The following is a 24,489-nucleotide window of genomic DNA, read 5'->3' as shown; positions in this document are numbered from 1 at the left end:
GAGACAAAGAGGCAGGAGGCGGAGGCCAGGGGCGTCCGGGACAATGGGGAGGGTCGGGGCGGAAACTCCCGCGGAGGGTAACGAAGGGGATGCGCAGGCAACGTGGGGCCCCGCCGGCGGCCGACCACGGGACGCGAGGCCCGGCCGCACGGGCGGTGTCCACCGGGACGCGGCGGGCCGGGCTGGGCCCGGGAGCGGAGACCACCGGTCGGCAGGGACTCACCGGCGTTCTGGTCGCGGGGCCAGAGGTAGTATGTGGCTGGGATGACGATGAGCCCCACGAAGGAGGTGAGGAAGTAGAAGAAGGTGTTCCCGCTGTCATCGTACTGGAACTGCTGGCCCGCCATGGCTCCTCCTCCTCCTCTTCCTCCGCGCTCCCCTCACCGCCGCCGCCGCCGCCGCCGCCACGACCCCGCTCCGCGCTCGGGCTCCCCCAGTGTCCCCCCCCAGCCCGGCCCGGTGTGGCGTAGCTCGGACGCCGCCGCCGCCGCCGCCGCCGCCGCCTCTCCTCCCCGCCCCCACGCTACTCTCACCGACACACCGCCGCCGCGGCCGTCGCTAACTCTCGCGAGAGGAGACAGTTCTCGCCCCGCCCGCTCGCTCCCTCTCTCGCCCGGGTCTCTCCACACACGCTCGCCGAGGGAGACGTGGCGCGCGCAGCGGGGAACACTCGGCTCGGCCCCGCCCCCCGAGCTTTTGCCCCGCCCCCGAGCTCCCCGGAGCCACGCCCGTCGCCGCGAGTCCCTCCCCGCTTTCCCCATCCCCCGCCCTGCTGGCCGGCGGATTCCCCGCGCTTTCCCGGCTGCGACGCTCACCCGCGTGCCCTGGGGTTCCCGGAACTCCCGCTCTCTCCCATCACTCTCGCATCTTTCCCTCCACCCCACCCCACCCCGCCCCGGGATCCAGTGGCTTCTCCAATCCCTGGTTTCCAGAAACAAGTGTCATCCGGGACCGGGACCGGGGCCGGACGTTGCTTTGCAGTCTAAAGTTGACAGAGTAACGCGTGCGCCCATGTTGCAGATGGCCTGTCCCCGAACTCGCTCGCATTGGTTCCCCGACTGCTGGTGCCCGAGCTGCTAGTGTTGGCAACCGCCACTTCGCGAACGCTTTCTGTGACCCAAAGGTGGGCTGGGATCACTGTTGCCCGCTCTATCGATGAGAAAATTGAGGCTCAGAAAGAGAAGGTCTGGGGTTTCAAACCCAAATTCCTCCGACACCGAAGGTCCTGGAGCCCTCCACCACCTGAGAGCAGTACCCCCAGCGAGCTCCTGGTGCTCCCCTGCAGGCTGGGAGCGAGATGGGGGAGCCCGGCATCCAGAGGCTGGGCCTCCGGTCTTGCAAGGACCATCCCGTCTTCATCCCCCACTGTGGATCAAGCAAGAGATTCGCCCAACTGACCCCACCCCGTGGAGCGGCTGTGAAGATTAGAGAGAATTGTGAAAGTGTTTTTCAAAAGAATAATTTTTTTAAAAAGCAAAATTGGACTGGATAAATGGCTCGACAGTTAAGGCGCTTGCCTGCAAAGCCTAATGACCGAGATTCCATTCCTCAGTACACACTTAAAGCCAGATGCTCAACAAGGCGCCAGTGTCTGGAGTTCGTTTGCAGTGGCTAGCGGCCCTGGCACACCCATCTCCTCTCAATGGATAGACAGATAGATGATGATAGGTTGATAGATAGATGATAGATGGATAGCCGGGCGTGGTGGTGCACGCTTTAATCCCAGTACTCGGGAGGCAGAGGTAGGAGGAGCGCTGTGAGTTCGAGGCCACCCTGAGACTTCATAATGAACTCCCGGTCAGCTTGGGCCAGAGCGAGACCCTACCTTGTAAAACCAAAAATGAAAAAAGATGATAGGTAGATAGATGATTGATAGATCTGCCTCTTTCTCTCTCAAATAAATAAATATATAATAATTATATATGATACATAATTATATAATAAACATGTAATATAAACAAAGATAAAAGAATAGGTTTTTTTAGAAAAACAAAATCAAGTACTGCACAAATACCAAATATTTCACTCCATCTTGAAGGCTCATTTTAAAACTATATTAACTAAATGCTTTTCAATATACTATCCATCATGTAAGGAGAAATCTGGTCCTTTATTGCAAGTCTTCAAAACCAATGTTTATCATAATGACGTATGCATTCCTTCATAATAGATTATGCTCATATGTTCTCTTGCCTTTCAAATCTCTCACCTACTCACTTTGAAAGGAAATTTCTGAAAATCATTTTCTATGCATATCCCGCCTTGCTTTTTTTTTTTTTTTTTTTCTTTTCCCCTGTGTAACGTTTCCAAGGATTTATCACAGGAGGAAATGAGACAGAAGTAGAAGGGGAGATTGAACTGTGAAATCCACACAGCTCTGTGGTCACTCACCATTGACATGCTCAGGACTAACAATTGCTGACCTTAGAAACAAGTTAGTCACAACTTGACTCCACTGAAGTAGGTAGGATTCTTTATGCGGAATCTGTCTTCCCAGGTTTTCATAATGATGCATTGGTTGTTTTTTTAATCACCCCAATTATATTTTACTGAGCATTTGTAGAAAGATAATACATCAGTTTTATAACCTTATGGCAAAATAAATTATTGATCATAAATACTTCTTTTCTGAATTTCTTTCTGAGGAGTTAACCTCTTCAATTGCAGCTTCAAGTTCATGGGTAAGAGTACTTTGACAAATAGACCCATGAAATAACAGATTACACTAATTTGACACACACCTTTAATCCCAGCACTCCCAGTGGCAGAGGTAGGAGGATCACTCTGAGTTCAAGGCCAGCATGAAACTACAGAGTGAATTACAGGTAAGTGTGGGCTACAGTGAGAAGCATACTTCAAAAAATAAATAAATAAATAAATAGAACACTACCAAAACCTGTACTAATCCAAGATAAGATTCTTTTTCTTTCTTCTGAGACCATGTAGTCCAGACTGGCCTCAAACTTGATATTCAGCTGAGGATGACCTTGAACTCCTGATCCCCCTTGGCCTCTACCTCCCAAGTGCTGGGATTCCACATGTGCATGCACCACCTACCCATTGTTAACCTATTTAAAATATTTAATAATTGTATGTGGATATGGCAGAAACTGAGCCACAAACACATCTTGTCTAATTTTAGTACATATTCAAATGTATTTTAATATTGTCTCAGCAAAAGTCTGCAAGGGAATATTTTAATCTGTAAGGAATAATTTTAATCAATTTCATTTAAATTTCTATTATTTCCTCACAGGCACATAAAGTGTATTTTTAGGTTCCTTTAACAATCTGCCTTTTGCTTAAAGTGAATCTTTTCTTTATTGGCAAGTTATTCTTGCATTAACATTCATTTTATACATGCCAAAGTGTTTGCATGGCCAGTCACGGTGGCGCACTCCTTTAATCCCAGTACTTGGGAGGCAGAGGTAGGAGGATTGCTGTGAGTTTGAGGCCGGCCTGAAACTACATAGTGAATTCTAAGCCAGCCTGGAATATAGCAAGCCTACCTTGAAGAAAAGGTGTTTGTATGGCTATAATCTCCATTATTCAGTTTTCCATTTAATGGAGTTAGCTGCCGAGATTGGAAGGAACCAAATTATTAAATAGGTACATGCAGTTATTCTGACTTTCTTCCTATTCACCCATACCTCATTACAGCAGTCCCCCCTCATCTGCAAGTCATATGCAACAGATGATACCAAACCCTACAGATACTGTTTTTCCTATACATACATGTACATGTAATGCCTTTTCCATCTTTTCTAAGTGCTTACTTATGCATTGTGGTGATCTATTTTGAAACAAAACCAGCACAAATTATTTTCCTTTCTTCAAACATTCCACTGCTAGAGGTCATTCTGACCAGAGTTTTCCCATAGTAACTTTCACCTTTCTACTTAAAAAGAAGCACCTTTTTACATAAAAAGAAGTTTCACTTTAGCATAGCCAATGCACCAGCATTACTACAGGTGCCCTTTGGGGCCATTATTAAGTAAAATGACCCTCCTTGAATATCAGCACTGCCATAAGGCCACAGCAGATCTTATAAGTGAAATTCCTACTAAATGAGCAAAGGGTGCATAGTGAATAAATACATCATGGACATCCTGGACAAAGGGGTAACGCACAGTGTACACAACACAGCAGGATGAGACATGATTTCATTAGGCTACTCAAAACATCGTGTGGGCTGACGAGATGGTTTAGCAGTTAAGGCACTTGTCTGAGAAACCTGAGGACCCAGGTTTGCTTCCCCAGCACACACATAAAGCCAGATGCACAAAGTAGCACATGCACCTGGAGTTTGTTTGCAGTGGCTGGAGGCCCTGGTATGTCCATTCTCCTCACCCCCCCTTTCTCTCCCTTTGCCCTTCTCTCGCAAATAGATTTAAAAAAATTTTTAAAAATCCATCATGTGTGGGCTGGAGAGATGGCTTAGCGGTTAAGGCGTTTACCTGCAAAGCCAGAGGACCTCTGTTTGATTCCCCAGGACCCATGTAAGCCAGATGCATAAGGGGGCGCATACGTCAGGAGTTTGTTTGCAGTGGCTGGAGGCCCTAGTGCACCCATTCCACCCCCCTTTCTCTCTCTCAAATAAATTAATAAAATGAAAAATTTAAATATCAGCCGGGCGTGGTGGCGCACGCCTTTAATCCCAGCACTCGGGAGGCAGAGGTAGGAGGATCGCCAAGAGTTCAAGGCCATCCTGAGACTACATAGTGAATTCCAGGTCAGCCTGAGCCAGAGTGAGACCCTACCTCAAAAAAAAAAAAAAAAAAAAAAAAATTTAAATATCACAGAAAAGGGGCTAGGAAAATGGCTCAGCAGTTAAAGGCCACTTGTTTGCAAAGCCTATCAGCTCAGGTTCAATTCTGAAACCACACACATAAGCCAGACACAAAAAGTGGTATTAAGTGTCTTGTGATCATTTGTAGCGACCAGAGGCTCTGGTGCATGTGTGTGCGCACACACACACATGCACGCACACACAAATAAAAGAAAAAAAATCACAGATAAAGAGAAACAGCACCAAAAGCTTTACTGCTGAAACCTAGAAACTCCTCTTTAATGTTAAATCAACTATTGCCTTATTTTAGAGTTGGGATTTTTTTCCATTCAGAGACAAATCTCTTCTAAAACATATTAGCTAATTTTTTAAAATTTGTCTTTATCAATGAAAAGTTCCTTGTCATAACAATTATAAAACAACAAAATAACATTTGTACAGCATTTAATATTTGCAAAATTCCTTCACATTCCAGAAAATTACTAAAATTATGATTATAAAATTTGGTATAATAATTGTGATAACGTTCTGTTATATAAACAAATGAGTTCTGGTAAACTGGATTTTTTTTTTTTTTTTGAGGTAAGGTTTCACTCTAGCCCAGGCCAACCTGAATTTACTATATAGTCTCAGGGTGGCCTTGAACTCATGGCGATTCTCCTACATCTGCCTCCCAAGTGCTGGGATTAAAGGTGTGAGCCACCATGCCTGGATTGGATTTTTTTTTTTTTAGTACTAGGGATCAAATCCAGGGCCTCACACACTAAGCAAGTGTTCTACCACTTAACTGCATCCCTAGCTCTAATTCTAACAAGTTCGATTTTGTATGATTTCTGCCAGAAACTAAGGGGAGGGTGCTGCAGGTTGAACCTGGAGCCTAGCATATATGGACAAGCAAGTGCTTTACCACAGAGATGCAACCTCAGAGCAGAAAAAAACTTATTATCAGATATCTACCACTGTATGTACTACATGTTAAAGGACATTGTTGTCGGGCATGGTGACACGTGCACTTGGGAGGCAGAGGTAGGAGGATCACTGTGAGTTCGAGGCCACCTTGAGATTGCATAGTGACTTCCAGGTCAGCCTGGGCTAGAGCAAGACCTGACCTCAAAAAACAAAATAATAAAAATTATACATATAAATAATTCATTATATTATAATGTGTATATATTATATATATGTTGCTTTTGGACAAAGCCTGACCAAGAAAACCAAATCTTCTGCTGATAATGTCTGTGTCTCATAGTGGTTTCTGACACCGTATATTTCCAACAGTGTTTCTCCTCCATGACCTCCAGTACATACCTCATTGGATATATTGAAGTTTATGTTTTCAAGACTGAGTGAGTTTACCCCTTGGGTGGAAGGAATGTTCCTGGAAGTGGTAACAACTATATGCAGAGGTAACTGTAAAGCACATAAAAATATCCTCCTAACTCCAGAGGAGTGAGTAGGCATAGCTACCCAAGGGGTCCCAGATGTCATGGATAACATTAAATTAGCAAGAACTTCAAACACCCACCCTGACTCCAGTTTCAGCATCAGTGGTCCTTGTCCATCCACCAAAAGCATGTTAACATGAGTCTCAAAACTAACTAATCCAACTAAGGAAGGGACCCTTCACCTAAATTCCATCCTCATTTCACTTCTGATTCACTGGACCAGCTGGCAAGAGATCATAAGTATTAAATAAATGGATAAACTGGCCCTACAGGTTAAGTTACTGCCTTGCCTTACAGTGAGACCACAGCCAGACCTAGAGAACCATAGAACTCTGTCCTTCAACCCCTCCAGCAAGCAGTCCAGAAAGGAAAACTAAACAAATCTAATTAAATCTCTATATCAATTGGCCTAGAACATCAGGATTTGGTCAGGATTTATTTTTTATTTATTTGAAAGCAGAGAGAGATAGAGGAGAGACAGAGAATGGTGTGCCATGGCCTCCAGCTGCTACAAGTGAACTCAAGACACATATGTGCCACTTTGTGCATCTGGCTTTACATGGGTACTGGGGAGTTGAACCCGAGTCATTAGGCTTTGCAGGCAAGCACCTTAACCACCGAGTAATCTCTCCAGCCCCTTATTTATTTTTTTGCCCCACTTCTACCCTCCCTCCCAATGTCCTGCCTGGCTCTGTCAAATGCCAGTGAATCCTTGCCATGTAAGCTCTGAAGCAATAGTATTATGATACAGGACTTTTAGGGTGTCCCTGAGATTGACAGAGCCTTATTTCAACTCTTGAGTGGGCTGGACACTCAATGGTCACACAGAGCTTTGACTGAGACATTGGTCTTTTGGAGTTCTTGTTTTATCAGTTGAACAGATGAAATTCACAGACCACAGGAGGGTGAAGTACAGAATTTAGAGGAAACCTACTGGAGCTATATAGAAGGGAAGAACTCCTTTTATATACATATATATATGTATATATATATATGTATATATATATATATTTAAATCCAACTTCTTCCAGGTGTAATGACATTTCCCACTTTTAGTCAGGGAAAAAGCTATTCATTTTGGGGTCCTCTTATTCTAAACTGCCTAGCCAATTTCTATCTCTTATCACTAGAACTTAAGATTTGGTTAATGTTTATCAAGTTCCCAGGTTATTTTGCCCCACTTCCACTCTCCCTCCCAGTGCTGCCTGGTTTTGAGTCTCTGCCAAAACAAGTGAAGCACCAGCATTGTGTTCCTTCCTGTTTAGGTGGGTATCATTTACTAATGATAGGTAGGAGCTAGATGAATTTATTTATTTATTTGAGAGGGGAGAGAGAGAGAGAATGGACACACCAGGGCCTTCAGCTTCTGCAAATGAACTCCAGATGCATGCTGTGCATCTGGTTCACTGGTCCTGGGGAATGGAACCTGAGTCCTTTGGCTTTGCAGGTAAGCACCTTAGCCACACTAAGCCATCTCTCCAGCCTAACTTCTTTCTTTTATTTCTTTTTCTTTCTTTTTTCTTTTTTTTTTTTTTGTTTACCAAGGTAGGGTCTTACACTAGCTCAGGCTGAGCTGGAATTCACTGTGTAATCTCAGGGTGGCCTTGAACTCAGCAATCCTCCTACCTCTGCCTCACAAATGCTGGGATTAAAGGCGTGCACCACCACACCCAGCTACAATTTCTTTTAATAGTTTAAATACAGTAAGCACATATTTACAATATAGCATAGATGTCTAAAAGGTATGACAGTGTCCACATCTCCTCTCACCAAAACCTAGACACTCAGGGACAAAAAAGACAGTAACAACGGATGCAGTGATGCAAGCCTTTTAATCCCAGCACCCAGGAGACCAAGGTAGGAGGACTACCATGAGTTCAAGGCCACCCTGAGACTACATAGTGAATTCCAGGTCAGCCTGGACTAGAGCAAAACCCTACCTTATAGAAAGAAAAAAAAGACAATAACCAAGCCAGGCTTGGTGGCACACGCCTTTAAGCTCAGTACTTGGGTGGCAGAGGGAGGAGAATCACCGAGTTCAAAGCTAACCTCGGAATACAGAGTGAACTCCAGGGCAGCCTGGGCTAAAGAGAAACTCTACCTTGAAAAAACAAACAAACATACAAAAAAAGATAATAACCAACCTGTATTGGCCTGCAAAAAACAGAAGCCTTTTTCAGAATGTTAGTGATGGGAGACAGAAATGGGCTAGACAGTCAGGGTAACAGAACCCCAAAGTGAAAAACAGAAAATGCCATTAAGCCTGCAAGACAAACCTGGATTTTTCCCTATTTCTTTCTTCCCTGGAAAGTTATACCCGCCAGGAAAGATTTCTACATTAGGCTTACACCCTTCCTACATGACAAAAACTCTGTTCTTTATCTAAGATTTCTGGAAATATTGCCCCATTTTATAGAAACCCAGTCCATCCCCCCTTGGAGACCATAAACTCTGGTCATGTAGAAACCTGTGCCCTTTCCCATAAAAACCCTAACCAAAGTCAACCTGATGAGTTCTCCTTCTCCCTGAAGACTCCCTCCTATCCATACAGACAGTAGTCTTTCCCTTCTATCAAACTCTATTACACTTCTAAAATCTATATTTCACCCTCCTGTGGCTTGTGGATTTCAACTATCAAATTCATAAGATAAGAATCCGGATCCCGGTGTGATGGCACTGAAGCACACGACTTTAATCCCAGCACTCAGGAGACAAAGGGAAGAGGATTGCTGTGAGTTCAAGGTCACCCTGAGACTACATAGCGAATTCCAGGTCAGCCTGGGCTAGAGTGAGACCCTACCTTGAAAAATAAAAAAATAAAAAAAAAAATCCAAAGAGCACGCTGACTCAGTGGAAGCTGTGTGTTACCGTGAGTGTCCTGTGCCTTAGCTCCTGAGCCGCAGCCTATCTAAGAGCAGACGTAAGGGCTCAAGAGATGGCTTAGCGGTTAAGGCGTTTTCCTGCAAAGCCAAAGGACCTAGGTTCGATTCCCCAGGACCCACGTAAGCCAGATGCACAAGGGGCACATGCATCTGGGGTTCGTTTTCAGTGGCTGGAGGCCCTGGAGCACCCATTCTCTCTGTGTCTGTCTCTCTTCTATTTCTCTCTCTATCTCCCTCTCCTTGCAAATAAATAAATAAAATTTTTAAAAAACTGCAGTTGTTTAAAAAAAAAGAGCAGAGATAAGGCTCCATCTCAAGGACACTCCAAAACGTCCCATGTCATTAGGAATGGTCTTTCTTAGCAAGGATTACTGGTTTGACCCTTATAATTACCCTTCTGTATGTCTACTTTCAGAGCATCCCTTATTCACATAGATGTGTGACAGCCATCAAGCTGAATACCCTGGACAGATGTACTTTTCAACCTTCTTTTGAACTATGCTTCATGTAAAGAAGTATATTTTACATTGCATTTCTGTATATTACTGAAAAGAGTGTCAAAAAAGAACACTTAACCACCATGTACAATACACTGTGATGCTTTTCTATCTTATTCTATTTATTTATTATTGTTATAATTTTTTTGTGTTTTGAGACAAGGTCTTGCTATGTAGCCTCAGGCTGGCCTTGAACTTACTATGTAGCCTAGGCTAGCCTCAAACTTAAAGTGATTCTCTTGCCTCAGACTCATGAGTGCTGGGATTTCAACTGTGCACTACAACATTCAGCTTTATATCTTTATTTATATTAAATAAAAATAAATTTTACATAATCATATATGACATATGTCATTCAATTGTAGTCCAAAACCTATGCTTGAGTATAAATAAGTAGGATAAGAATACTATAGTTAACTAATGAAGCAAGTATCATAATGTTAATGTTTTTATTTATTTAATTTTTATTTATTTATAAATTTATTTTGAGAGAAAGCAAAAGAGAAAGAGGCAGATAAAAAGAGAGAGAACGGTGTTGGGTGTGGTGGCACACGCCTTTAATCCCAACACTCAGGAAGCAGAGGTAGGAGGATCACCGTGAGTTCAAGGCCACCCTGAGACTACATAGTTAATTCCAGGTCAGCCTGGGCCAGAGTGAAACCCTACCTCACAAAAAGAGAGAGAGAGAAACAATGGGTGTTCTGGGGTCTCTAGTTGTAGCAGGCAGATTCAGATTCGCTGAGATGAACTTCCAGACCAGGCACAGTTATGGAGGAAGGGATATTTATTGAAGCTTACAGATCCAGGGGAAGTTCCATAATGGCAGAAGCTGGCCTGCCTTCACAGGTCCAAGTGGAGAGAGAGAGAAGCACAAGCCAAAAAGCCACAAGCCAAAAGCCACACAGCACACTTGAGGAACTCCAGCTAGGCACACTTTGCATATCTTTAGATTGAAATCTGAAACCCACCACCACACCTTAAGATCACCCAGTGACATTGCCTCCAGCCAGGTGGCTACAGATGCAAACTACAAACAAATAAACAACTGAATATATTGGGGCCATCTATTCTATTCAAACCACCACACTAGTCATTGCAAATGAACTCCAGATGCATATGCTCCCAGCTTACATGGGTACTGGGGAATTGAACCTGCGTCTTTAGGCTTTGTAGGCAAACTCCTTAACTGCTAAACCATCTGTGATGGTTTGACTTAGGTGTCCCCCATAAACTTAGGTGCTCTAAATGCTAGGTTCCCAGCTGATGGAGATTTGGGAATTAATACTTCCTGGAGGCAGTGTATTGTTGGGGGCAGGCTTATGGGTATTAAGCCAGCTTCCTCTTGCCAGTGTTTTGCACACTCTCCTGTTGCTGTTATCCATCTGATGTTGACCAGGAGATGTCCACCCTCTGCTCATGCCACCATTTTCCCCTGCCATCATGGAGCTTCCCCTCCAGTCTGTAAGCCAAAATAAACCTTTTTATCCCACAGGCTGCTCTTGGTTAGGCGTTTTCTGCCAGCAATGCAAACCTGACTGCAACACCATCTCCCCAACCCTCATCATGTTAATGTGTTTTTGAACATTCATTATATTATCAGGCAGGCAGCTTCTCATCTAAAGAAACCCTCAGCTGTAGCTCTCAACCTCTCGTAGCAAGGACATCCCCCAAAGACAAGCTATTGCAGCTGCATGGTGATCCATGCCTGAGTCCAACATTTTGAAGGCTGAGTCACAAGATCTAGAATTTGAGGTCAGATTGGGCTGTATAGTGAGACCCTATCTCAAAACAAAAACAAATGAAAAAAAAAAAAAATAGCCTATGTTGGTATATTGCTCAGCCCTACCCCCAGCACTTCTTAGTCAGTGCTACCACATCAAAATTGGTATTTCTATTTCTCTTTTTGTTCTTTTTTTGTGTGTGTGCCTGAGAGAGAGATAGGCGGGAGGCAGGGGGAGCAGATAAATAGAGAGAAAGAAGGAATGGGCACACCAGGGCCTCCAGCCACTGCAAACAAAATCCTGATGCACACCTTTAATCCCAGCACTTGGGAGGCAGAGGTAGGAGGATCACCTTGAGTTTGAGGCCACCCTGAGACTACTTAGTGAATTCCAGAGTAGTCTCGGCTAGAGGGAGACCCTACCTTGAAAAACTGGGAAAAAAAAAAAAAAAAAGGCTTGTAAAGGAAGTAGGTGCTAAAATTGGCATTTCTAGATGGTTCCCAGGTGCTGTTGCTACCGCTGCTGCTGGTGGTGGAGGTAGCCTGGGAACAATCGCTAATGGTTCATTTTCATAAAGCATAATCCTTTTGCACAGTAAATAATTGTTTCCTAATTTATCTGCTTGTCATATGTTACGTTTGCTGAAGCAAAGTATTTTATATTGGCTGGGTACTTGCATGTCTAGATGAAAGTAGGACCCTCAAGGAGATAGCCTACTTGTGGGTTCCATCTGATGCCCCTGTCCGGTTAACCATTCTATTCAGTCACTCGTTCATTTACTTACACATCAAGGCCATGTACGAGGAGCCATGTTAGGCTCTAGATTACAGCCAGCCTAAGCATTTATTTGGTAAGAAAGCCCTTCTCTTTCAAAAGCTACACAGCAGTCCTAAGTCCATCTTTTCTGTTCTTTTTTTTTTTTTTTTTGAGGTAAGGTCTCACTCTAGCCCAAGCTGACCTGGAATTCATTATGTAATCTCAGGGTGGCCTCGAACTCGTGGTGATCGTCCTACCTCTGCCTCCCAAGTGCTGGGATTAAAGGCGTGCGCCACCACATCTGGCTCTTTTCTGTTCTTTGATACCCATTTAGTTCCCTATGGAGGAGGAGCAGGTACCCTTCTGGAAACAAGAAGACGACAAAGAAGAAGACTTTGGCAGGCTTTAGAGCTGGTCACGGCTGTCTCTGGAAGCAACAGATCCTAGTCCTGCCCCGTGGAAAAAGAGCGAAGCACCTGGGTGCTAATTATAATGAGAGTTCCCAAGCAGTGAGTTGAAGGCTCAGGCCTGGCTGTTGTAGTTCAGCAGGTACTGCAGTCTTAAAATCAGTGGAGGATAGGAAACGCTGCTTAAGCAATCTTTGAGTACAACATAGTACCAAAATTATATTAACCAAAATTAGAAAGCCTCACAGTGAGTCCGTGGAGCTGAAACTACTGCACATTAGAATCTCTTGGGGAACTTAGAAAATTTCCAGTGTTCATGCAGCCCCTAGACCAATTATCACAGAATTCCCTCAGATAGTTTCAGCTAGCAGGCAAACTTTAGAACCAGTATAATCATGTACATGAGTTCAGCCCCTCTTCAAGTTGAAGCATCTTTCACAGTCTTTCCTTGTAGGGCCTCGCATCACCATGACAACCAATATCCTGTTTATTGCTCAGGGCTTAAGAGTTAGGGAGGCAGAGGAGGTCCCATCAGGTCATATTTAGGGCTCTTACTCAGATCAGTGGCCAATCAACTCTGCAAAGCTCTGTGGACTGGGAACTACCCCACTGTTTGGAGGCTTCAGGGACTCTGCTCAAAGCCATAGAATAGTGAGAATAGTGCCTCCAGGATTTAAATGTGCACATGACTCAGTAAAATGAATATTCAATTCAGATCTGTGGTGGAATCTGAGATTTTTTTTTTTTACACACAGTGCTGGGGACTGAATCCCAAGGTCTCATGCTTGCTAGCCAAACATTTTACTAAGCTAAATGCCCATCTCTTTTCATTTTTTATTTTCAAGGTAGCGTCTCACTCTAGCTCAGGCTGACCTTGAATTCACTATGTAGTCTCAGGGTGGCCTCGAACTCTTAGTGATCCTCCTACCTCTGTCTCCTGAGTGCTGGAATTAAAGGCGTGAACCACCATGCTCAGCTCTTTTTGTTTTTCTAAAAAAATTTTGAGACAAGTTCTCATTAAGTTCCCCAGGCTTGCCTTGAACTCACTTTGTCAACCAGGCAGGACTTGAACTTGCAATAATCCCGCTTCAGCCTCTTAAATTGCTGAGATTACAGTCTCTGCCACCAGGCTGGGCTCAGGATCTGTGATCTTTGCATTTCTAACAAGCAAATTCCAGGTGATTCCCATGCTATTGAACCAGAAAGCCCAATTTGAGGAGCAAAGCCACAGGTCCTCCTCAAATTTAGTGTCAGGTAAAGTCGCTGAGTATACCCTGCTATGGAAAATGTGCTCAGATGGAAGGAGATGCTGGCTGTTATGTGGGCAAGATGTTCTCAATCCTGTCCTTTTATATCATAAAAGAATTGAAAAATCAAAAGTGGAAAAGAGAGTGCTGAGAAGCTCACAGAAAGAATTCCTGGCTGGGGAGTAGTTCTGCCAAGAGTTCTTGCCTGCCATACACAAAGCCTATGGTAAGAGTTTCAGCACCAGAAAATAAGACAGAAAGAAGAAGAGAAAGAGAGACGGAGGAAGAAAGGTGGAAAGGAGGGAAAGTAAGAAGGAAGGAAGTGTGGAAGGAAGGAAGGGAAGGAGGAAGGGGAGGGAGGGAGGGAAAAGGAATCGAGTATTGTTATGGCGAAAACAGATGCTATAGTTAAACATGGAGGTCAAGAACTCTCATGGAGAGAAACAAGAAGGCTTCTACCTGGGCACGAGATAGCCAAGCTAATTAGATAAGAGGAAGGCCAGGGCTCTGGGAAAAACAACAAAGCCAGTCTTGGCAGATCTGGCTGAGCCCCCTGAAGTCCCTCGTTGAGGAGCACACATGGGGCACAGTTTCTCTGGTAAACTTCTCAACTTCATGGGTACTGGCCCCTTTATATATCCTCCCGCAACCAGTTGTAACTGTCCACTGTGGGTAGAAAAGGGCTTCCAAGAAAGGCCTTGTCTATTCCAGGACAGAGAGCACCCCAGGCTGCCCTTGGTAGGCACAAGGGGAAGAGAATGGGAAAGCAAGATCTGTTAAGTTGGGGTCGAGGAAGCAGCCATGGGCTATTGCCTCTGGGCCTGGCCCACCCTCCACTGTGCAGAGAAAAAGCAAGAAAACCTCACTTTTTCTTTATCATCTGCTAAAATTACTCGCGCTTGTCTGCCAGTTCTCTGCTGGGAATTCTTCTCCTTCAGAAGCACAAGAATAGAGATTGTCACCGCAGCTGGGAGCAGAAGGAATGAGGGGAGGTGGCACATCTCCTCTCGCCATCTATGGCGATCATGATTTAGTTGCAGAACCTTCAGCTTACACATATAAGTATTTTCCCCCAGAACACACACACACACACACACACACACACACACACACACACACACACACACAGGGCCAGGGTCCGCTTCTTCTCTAACGACAGCTAACTCTCCAGGCTTCATGCCAACACTGGGTTGCCAGGACCCATCTGCCGGGTTGCTTGTGCAGCAAGCCAGCTCATGGCATCCTCACAGGGTCCCATGAGGCAGGCACCATAACCACACCCAAGTTCCACAGGAAGGAAAGAAGGATTATTACATACATGCACTAAAATTAAAAAGTATCTCTTGCCGGGTGTGGTGGTACACGCCTTTAAACCCAGCACTTGGGAGGCAGGGGTAGGAGGATCACCATGAGTTCGAGGCCACACTGAGAATACAGAGTGAATTCCAGGTCAGCCTGGGCTAGAGTGAGACCCTACCTTAAAAAGCCAAAAAAAAAAAAAGTATCTCTCTGGGGCTGGAGAAATGGCTCAGTGGTTAAGGAGCTTGCCTGCAAAAGCCTAAGGACCCAGGTTCTATTCCCCAGCACCCATGTAAAGCCAGATGAACAAGGTGGCGCCTACATCTGAAGTTCATAGGCAGTAGCTAGATACTGTAGTATGACCATTCTCTCTCTCTCTCCCTTCTTTTCTCTCTCACCTCTCTTCTATCTCTGGTTGCAAAAAATATTTTTTTTTTCAAATTTTTATTAACAACTTTCATGATTATAAAAAACATCCCATGGTAATACTCTCCCCCTGACTTTCTTTCCCCTTTGAAACTCCATTCACCATCATATCCCCTCCCCATCTCAATCAGTCTCTTTTATTTTGATGTCATGATATTTTCCTCCTATTATGATGGTCTTGTGTAGGTAGTGTCAGGCACTGTGAGGTCAAGGATATCCAGTCCATTTTGTGTCTGGAGGGAGCACGTTGTAAGGAGTCCTACCCTTCCTTTGGCTCTTACATTCTTTCTGCCACCTCTTCCGCATTAGACCCTGAACCTTGGAAGGTGTGATAGAGATATGCAGTACTGAGCACTCCTGTCACTTCTTTCCAGCACCATGGTACTTTCTAAGTCATCACAAGGTCACTGCCATCTGAAAAGAGAAGATTCTCTACCAAAAGTAACTAGCATTAATATAAGGGTATGAACATTAAGAGAAGTGCTTTCTGGGCAGTTTGATAAGTATAGTATATACATTTAGCCAGATACCAGCAGATGTTACACCCCTAGGGCTCATGACTACCCCTGTTTTAAATTTTCAGTATCAAGGATGTATTCCCTCCCATGAAGCGGGCTTCCAGCCCAGTTAGAGGGCAGTTGGTTTCCACCATGATAGACATGCCACTATTGCACCTGTTGGCTCATTTGGCCTGGCTGGCCAATTATAAGGCTTGCAGTGTCCACTGTTGAGTATCTTCACTGGTGATTTCTCTTTCTCCCATTAAACTGCATGTAGAATGGCTTCTTCCAGCTTTCTGTCAGCTGGTCTACATGGAGGAGGTTATCAGCTCAGTTCCAGCAGGATTTCTCAGTGGCCTTGCAGCCCAAGTATGTGGAGTCTTCAGAAATAGGGTCTTACCATCTATTCCTATTGGGAAACCAAGGGCCTCAGCAATGGCCTATAATGTTTTGGGGGCATCAGGTGACCATCCCTGGCACTGAAAATTTTGTAGCAATAATCTACAGCTCCCGAGTGTTCCATTGTGCAAAAAAGTAGGATAAATAATTCTTTTTTTAAAGCTATCTCTCCCACTTGCCAAAAAAAGAAGCAAAACAAGGCTTGGAGAGAAGAAAAAACATGCCCAGGAACACACAGGTGGAAAACAGGTGTTTTGTCTTATTTTATTTTTATTGTTTGAGATGGTCTTACTGGCTCTCCAGCTCAGTTTTCTCTGGCTTTTGCTTCCTACAAGCCAGATTCCAGGCATGGGCCATCACACCCAGTCTTGAGGCAGTTCTTTTACCAGGCAGCCATGGTACCTGGGATTGTCTCCCAATCCTGCTCCCTGTAGCAAATCAATTCCTCTGTCTTACCACTGTGCTACCTGAGGAAACTGGCTTCCCACTTAGTCAACTGTGTCTGAACATGTCTTACTCCCCACTGTGAGCAGGGTTCAGCTATTTTACTCAGAGTTTTCCTCAGTGCTGGTGCAGACCAATGAGCACTCAGAGTTACAAGGCAAAGAGAAGCACCTAGCACTTCCCCAGGAGAACTTGAACGGCAGCTCCAGCCCAGCAAACTGCCCCCATTTTGAGATTACCATGGTAATGACAGAGCCAGTTTATAAGGGCTTTGAAGGTCAGACTAAGTTATCTGGACTTCATAGGCAATTTCATAGGCAAAATTATGATTGTATTATTAATATAATGGGAAGAGATAAGAAGGAAAAAAAGGACAAAAATTTTGATTCAAGTTCACACATTTGGGCTGACTCTGCCTGCAGAGCACAGGTTTCTGCCCTGAAGAAGAGCTCCAGAGACTCACCTCCAAGAAACATGGGACAGCCAGAGCTCTACAAAGCTACTGTAGTCATGGCATGAAGGAGTCCCAAACTGGAATCAGGCAAGGAAAGAGGGGATATAAAAATACACCCATGAATCTTTATTTTTTGAACATTAACTTTAATTTATTTATTTGAGAGAGAAAAGCACGGAGGGGGTGGGGGTTGGAGAGAGAAAGGGTGCGCCAGACCCTCTAGCCACTGCAAACAAACTTCAGATGCATGTGCCACCATGTACATCTGGCTTACATGGGTTCTGGGGAATTGAACCTGGGTCCTTAGGCTTCGCCGGCAAGTGCCCTACCTGCTAAGCCATCTCTCCAGCCCCCAAGTCTTTCATTTTCAACAGGCATGTAAATCTTTAAGAGGAGGTGTAGAGCTGGGCAAGGTGGTGCATGGCTATAATTCTAGCATTTGGGAGGTGGAGGCAGGAGGATCAGGAGTACAAGGTTATCCTTGGTTACATAGCCAACCTAGACTACATAAGACTATCTTTCACAAAACAAAAAGGGGGGAGAACTGGAAGAAGGCACAGCATGGGGGTCACAGAGGGAGAACCAATTGCTGGTTTTTATCCCTTCTTTTGGTTAGTTGGTTGAATTCGGGGGATCTCACTCTATGGTCCAGGCTGGCCTAGAACTCACTATGTAGCCCAGCGTGGCCTCAGATTTATGGCAATCCTCTTGCCTCAACCTCCCAAGTGCTGAAATTACAAACATGTGCCTCCACACCAGACTTGCTAGTTCTTTCTTTTTTTCTCATTGTGTATGTATTAGATGTCTTTGCCATGTTTCTTCTTTATGTGAATGTGCATCTGAGTGTGGTATGTGTGTGTGTGCGTGTGTATACATGTTTATAGAGGTAAAAGGACAACCTGGGGGTGCTGGTCCTATCCTTCCACCTGGCTTGAGATAGGACGTCTCTGGTTGCAAACATCTGATAATTTTGCTGACTTTGCCTCCAGTTCCACAGGTGCAGTGGGATTACAGACATGCACACCACTGTGAGCCCAGGTTTGCATGGATGCTGGGCTTTCAACTGCAGTCAGCAGGCTTGACAAGCAAGCATCAGCTGCCGAGCCACGTTCCCCACCTGCCCCCTGTGTATTCTGTCCTTCACAGGATGTTTCCGACTCTTTTCCTGGATGAAACATTACAAAAGTCACCCTACTGTCCCGCTCTCCTTCCGGTTAGCCTTGAAGTTCCCATGACTTCTGCCTAAGGGGAAGTGGTCCTTTCTTTTTTTTTCTTAGAATTTTTATATTTATTTATTTATTTATGTGAGGAGGGCAGGGCTGTTCCAGGCCCTCTAGCCACTGCAAATGAACTTCAGATGCATGTGCCACCATGCGCATCTGGCTTACGTGGGGTCTGGAGAATTGAACCTGGGTCCTTAGGCTTCACAGGCAAGTGTCTTAACGGATAAGCCATCTCTCCAGCCCAGTTTCAATTCTTTTTGCTTTCAGTTGTAATCTTAGCTCCAATCCTCAAGAGAAGTAAGCAGTAATTTACTCAAAGGCTTGTAGGGAAGAATTCCAGAACCAGGCATCACAGGGGATGAGAAAGGAGTCGGGCTTGGTATCCTCAAGGCCCTAACCAGCCGCTGACCACCACAGTTCTATCCACCCTAGTCATTCTGCTGTGGCGCTTTCTGAAGTCTGAACACGCCCTGTACTGGCAGTCAGCTTTAGTGGCTGGGATGAACTTCCAAATCAGGCACAGTTATGGGAGGAAGGGATTTATTTGAAAATCACAGATGCGGGGAAAGTCCCATAATGGCAGAAGAAGCTGACCCCCTTTCACAGGTCCAAGCAGAGAGAAATACCACCACCAACGCCACAAGCAAGCACACTCCAGGAACCCCAGGCCAAGCTCAGATACTTTGTATACCTTTAGTTTGAAATTCCAAATCCGCCCCCACGCCTTAGGGCTGGACCCTAGGATCCTCCCACAGTAACACTTCCTCCAGCATGAGGCTGCAGATCTAAATCACAAGCCTTAATAAACTCCTGAATGTATTGGGGGACATCCATTCAAACTACCACAGCCCCCAGCCTCTGGCACTGGTCCTCAAAGGCTGGGGAAGGGCCAGGCTCTGGGGCTGTGACTAGTGGGAAGAATAAATGCTGCCAGGTTTTCTGTAACAGATCTCACACAGGGACAGTTGCTAGTTCATTCTTACATTCAGTATTTGAAATCAAGAGTCTGTAATTCCTTGAAGGTTTATTTATGAACATTAAATTGTTGTTTAACACTAATGATTACTGTAGGTATAAATAAGCTTGGTGGGCTAAGGAAATGGCTTGGAAGTTAGTCATTTGCTTTTAAGGTGTACTGGTTGTGGTGGTATAAATGTATGTCCCTCATAGCCTTAGGTAGTTTTTAATTTTTTTTACTTTATTTATTTGAGAGAGAGAGAGAGGGAGAGAGAAAGCAGCCACTGCAAATGAACTCCAGACACATGTGTCACCTTGTGCATCTGGCTTATGTGGGTCCTGGGGATTTGAGCCTGGGTCCTTTGGCTTTGCAGGCAAGTGCCTTAACCACTAAGCCATCTCTTCAGCCTTTTTTGTCTTTCTTTCTTTCTTTTTTTTAATGTTAGAGTCTCTCTCTAGCCCAGGCTGACCTGGAATTCACTATGTAGTCTCAGGGTGGCCTTGAACTCACAATGACCTCCTACCTCTGCCTCCCAAGTGCTGAAGTTCATCTGCAGCCTGGCTACTTAGGTAGTTTTGACTAAGCTTCCTACTTAGCCTTCAGCAGGTGGAGGTCTGCTGGAGGAGGTGTGTCACTGGGGCGAATCTTGAGTCCAGCCCTGAGAAGTGTGTGAAGAGCCAGCTTGAGCTCTCACTATTGGTTCTGCTTTTCTGCTGTGGATGTATGAAGTGAACCAGCTTCCTCTGCCAAGATGAACTACCCTGAAATCTGAAAGCTTGATATAAAACCCTGTCCTCCTAGAAGCTGCTTCTGGTTGGGTGTTTGTCCCAGCAACAAGAAGGTAATGGCAACACCTTCCTAGGTTTGATTCCCCAGGACTCACATAAAGCAAAATGCACAAAGTGGTGTGTGCATCTGGAGTTCTTTTGCAGTGGCAAGAGGTCCTAGCACACTCATCCTCTCTCCCTCTCTCAAAAAGATAAATAAAAATCTTTAAAAATATTTATTTACTTGCAAACACAAAGGGAAAGACATAGAAGGAGAGAGACAGAGAAACAGAGAGCAAGAACGGGCACACCAGGACATCTTGCTGTTGAAAACAAACTTCAGATGTATGCGCCACTTGGTTCACCTGGCATTCCATGAGTACTGGGAAATTGAACCCTCTCTGTCAAGCATTGTAAGCAAGCACCTTAACCACTGAGCAATACCTCCAGCCCTAAAAATATTTCTTGAAAAATACAAAACCTTTAAAATAATACTTCTCATGAACATAGTTCAGTTTCGGAATATGCCATAAAACCTTTGTAACCTTGGGCACTTCAGAATGAAGTGTGTATGTTTTTGTCTGTGGAAGGATAGATTACACGCCTTATTTCCCATACAAGGATACCATGAAGGTCAAATCGGATTGCATTAAAATAGTTACAATTTTAATTACTTGCATTTGCATAGTACTTTATCAGCCACAAAGCATTTATGCATATATTACCCATTTGCATTAAAGAGCATTGAAAAGTTATAAAGTGCTCTGAAAAAACACCTAGGTTTAGATATCAGTTCAATTTCTCTTGTTTCAGTTGGTCCATTAGTAAAATGGGAGCACTGGAGGTATTTAACTGTCAGGTGTGGAGAGAGGATTACATAGTCCACCGCATAGGAAACTCTGGATGGAGAAATGCTCAACAAAATTCATTTTGTTCAGGCCTGTTGGCAAATGTCATTTCCTTTTTTTTTTTTCCTCGCTCTAGCCCAGGCTGTCCAGGAATTCACTATGCAGTCTCAGGCTGGCCTCGGACTCATGGTGATCCTCTTACCTCTGCCTCCCAAGTGGGGATTAAAAGTGTGTGCCACCATGCCCAGCCCTCTTTTTTCAAGTTTTCAAAAATATTTATTTGAGAGAGAGAGAGAAAAGGAGGCAGACAAAAAGAGAGCGAGTATGGGAATGTCAGGGCCTCCTGCCACTGCAAATGAACTCTAGACACATGCATCACTTTGTGCATCTGGCTTTATATGGGAACTGGGGACCTGAACTCAGGCCATCAGACTTTGCAAGCAAGTGCCTTTAACTGCTGAGCCACCTCTCCAGCCCACATGTCACTTCTTTTTTTTTTTTTATTTTTTATTTATTTATTTGAGAGCGACAGACACAGAGAGAAAGACAGATAGAGGGAGAGAGAGAGAATGGGCGCGCCAGGGCTTCCAGCCTCTGCAAATGAACTCCAGACACGTGTGCCCCCTTGTGCATCTGGCTAACGTGGGACTTGGGGAACCGAGCCTTGAACCGGGGTCCTTAGGCTTCACAGGCAAGCGCTTAACCGCTAAGCCATCTCTCCAGCCCCACATGTCACTTCTTAAACTAATGCCTTTGCCCCACCATGTCTTCCTCATCCTCTGCTGATTTATTCACTGAGCATCACTTACACTTCCTGACATCCTATGGACTTATTTGCTTCCCGTCTCCTGCATTCGAGTGAAATCTCTGGGAAGAGAGATAATGTCTGTCCTAATTATCTTCATTCCCCACCCCAGCATCTGGGCCATGGTAGAGATTCAATAAACATAGGTTGAGTGAACAAAGTTATCTGTTATACTTTTCATTATCTCCTCCAACATCACCATCACTTTGACTCTTTCATTATTGTGAATGCTTAAACTATCATATTCGGGGCTGGAGGAATGGCTTAGTGGTTAAGGTGTTTGCCTGCAAACCCAAAGGACCCAGGTTCAATTCCGAGGACCCTCGTAAGCCAGATGCACAAGGGGATGCATGCATCTAGAGTTTGTTTGCAGTGGCTGGAGGCCCTGGTGTGCCTATTCTCTCTCTCTCTCTCTCTCTGCCTCTTCCTCTTCCCCTCAAACAAAATATTTTAAAAACATGTCATTTTCCATGCGGAAGATGGTAGCGTCCAGGAGAAGCTAGTGCTCAGGGCAGGGGGTAAGAGGTTTCCGTGTAGCCAAAGCGTGCAGCCTGGGGATATCCCTTCCCTCGGGTTTCCCATGGCACGTCCACCCACGACCCTCGCACACCTGTGGAGGACCTGCCTCCAGCTGAGGGGCTGGAGCGCTGTCTCCTGAATGGCTCACCCCCCACCTGTGACTCCACTATCTCAGCGAGGCTGGGGCCAGCCCCCCCCCCCCCCCCCCCCCCCCCAGACAGAAAGGAAGAGTTTTTATCAGAATATCAGCATCTCACAGGGAGAAGGTGACTTTGAGATAAACCTGGATCACAGGAAGCTGAAAGCTCCCCCAAGCCAAGCTTTTTACAGTTCCCACCGAGGCCCTGGCCCAATTGCAATGGCCACAGAATGGGGCTCCCAGCAGGATACCAGCAAGTTCTCCACTATGCCCCTGACCACATCATGCAGCACATCCCTGGACAGCCCAACCCAACGAGGCGAGGATCAACTGATCCCAGCAGCCGTAAAGTTTCTAGACACTGACACCATCTCCTACAGGGTGTTAGAGCCAGAGACATTAATGGAACTTCAAAAGACCAAGTGGGGGTGCTGGCTGGAGGGATGGCTTAGCGGTTAAGGCATTTGCCTGCAAAGCCAAAGGACCCAGGTTCAATTCCCCAGGACCCACATTAGCCAGAAACATAAGGGGGCAAATGTGTCTGGAGGCCCTGACATGCCCATTCTCCATTCTCTCCCTCCCTCTTTCTCTGTCAAGTAAATAAATAAAAATAAAAATATTTTTAAAAATCCGAGTGGGATGCAGATATAAATGGGCTGAGGCTGAGAGAAGATAAGGGTGGAGACTGGGTCTTCTACCAGCATAATGGGGCCTAGCATCCCCACCAGGACAAAAAGATGTGCTCACCAGCCACCTGGCCTCTTACAACATGTGGGCCCTGCAAGGGTTTGAGTTTGTAGTGGCTCAGGTCAAGTCCATGGCGCTGACCTTGGGACTGCTTGATGTGACACGCTTGGAGGAGGAATATCAGATCCGGAAATGGGGCAACGCTGAGTGGGCCCAGGACTGTGAACTGCAGGAGCTTCAGGCCCATACTGCTGAGGGCACCCTCTTCATCTGCCTCGGCTTGGCAAACAGTCTGGTCAAGCCCAAACTTCTGCAGGACTAAAGCCTGGACTGTGCCACTGGCCAGACAAACTGCACAGCCATTGCTTCCCTGAGGATGGGCTCCGTTGGCCTGTGAGGCTCCCCTGGTCTATGGGGCTCCTGCAGTCTGTTCCTGTGGGTCCTCTGGCCTTTGCGACTTAACCTCATCCAGCACCCTGAGCTCTTCAAGGGGGCCCTGGCCTGGCCATCAGTAAGGGAGGGGATGAGCGGCATAAGGAACTTCAAGGACTTTATCTCACCTCTGAATTTATTAAATATTTCTTTACATTGGAAAAAAATATACATCATTTTCAGGGCTAGGAAGATGGCACTTAGTGTAAAGCCTACAGGACCAGGTTCAATTCCTCAGAATGCACTTAAAGCCATATGCACTAAGTGGCACATATATTTGGAGTTCATTGGCAGTGGCGAGAGACCCTGGCATGTCCATACTTGCAAGCTCTCTCAAATAAATAAATTATCTATCATTATCTATCTATCTACCTATTTTGGTTTTTCAAGGTATGGTTTCACTCTGGCTCAGGCTGACCTGGTATTCACTATGGAGTCTCAGGGTGGCCTTGAACTCATGATGATCCTCCTACCTCTTCCTCCTAATTGCTGGGATTAAAGGCATACACCACCATGCCCGGCTAAAATATTATTTTTAACTTTTAAAAATAGGGGCTGGAGAGATGGCTTAGTTGTTAAGGTACATGCCTACAAAGCCTAAAGATCTAGGTTCGATTCTCCAGATCCTTTGCAAGCCAGATGCACATGGTGGCACATGTTTCTGGAGTTCGTTTGCAGTGGCTGGAGGCCCTGGTGTGCCCATTTTCCCTCCCTCCCTCCCTCCCTCTCTCTCTCTCTCCCTGTTGGTCTCTAATAAATAAATAAAATAAAATTTAAAGTTTTAAAAATATCATTTTCAGGGAGCTAGAGAGATAGCTCAGTCAGTAAAAGTGCTTGCCTTGCAA

At 45.2% G+C, this 24,489-nt stretch overlaps 1 protein-coding gene and 1 pseudogene across 1 annotated transcript in view; one reads left to right on the top strand and one right to left on the bottom strand.

Annotated features, from left to right (window-relative positions):
• Positions 1-398, bottom strand: part of Sec63 (SEC63 homolog, protein translocation regulator) — a 78,227-nt gene extending 77,829 nt beyond the window's left edge. The window contains exon 1 of the mRNA XM_004660611.2: positions 224-398. Within this exon, the coding sequence (XP_004660668.1) occupies positions 224-347 (124 nt within the window). The 5' untranslated portion in view covers positions 348-398. The remainder of the gene's footprint in view (positions 1-223) is intronic.
• On the top strand, positions 346-23,534 carry LOC101609295 (annotated as a pseudogene).
• Positions 23,535-24,489: the final 955 nt, after the last annotated feature.

The sequence above is a fragment of the Jaculus jaculus genome, chromosome 7, assembly GCF_020740685.1.
Source record: "Jaculus jaculus isolate mJacJac1 chromosome 7, mJacJac1.mat.Y.cur, whole genome shotgun sequence".
NCBI classification, from domain to species: Eukaryota; Metazoa; Chordata; class Mammalia; order Rodentia; family Dipodidae; genus Jaculus; species Jaculus jaculus.
Note: the sequence above shows the minus strand (reverse complement) of the source record. Positions and strands in the feature narration are given on the sequence as shown.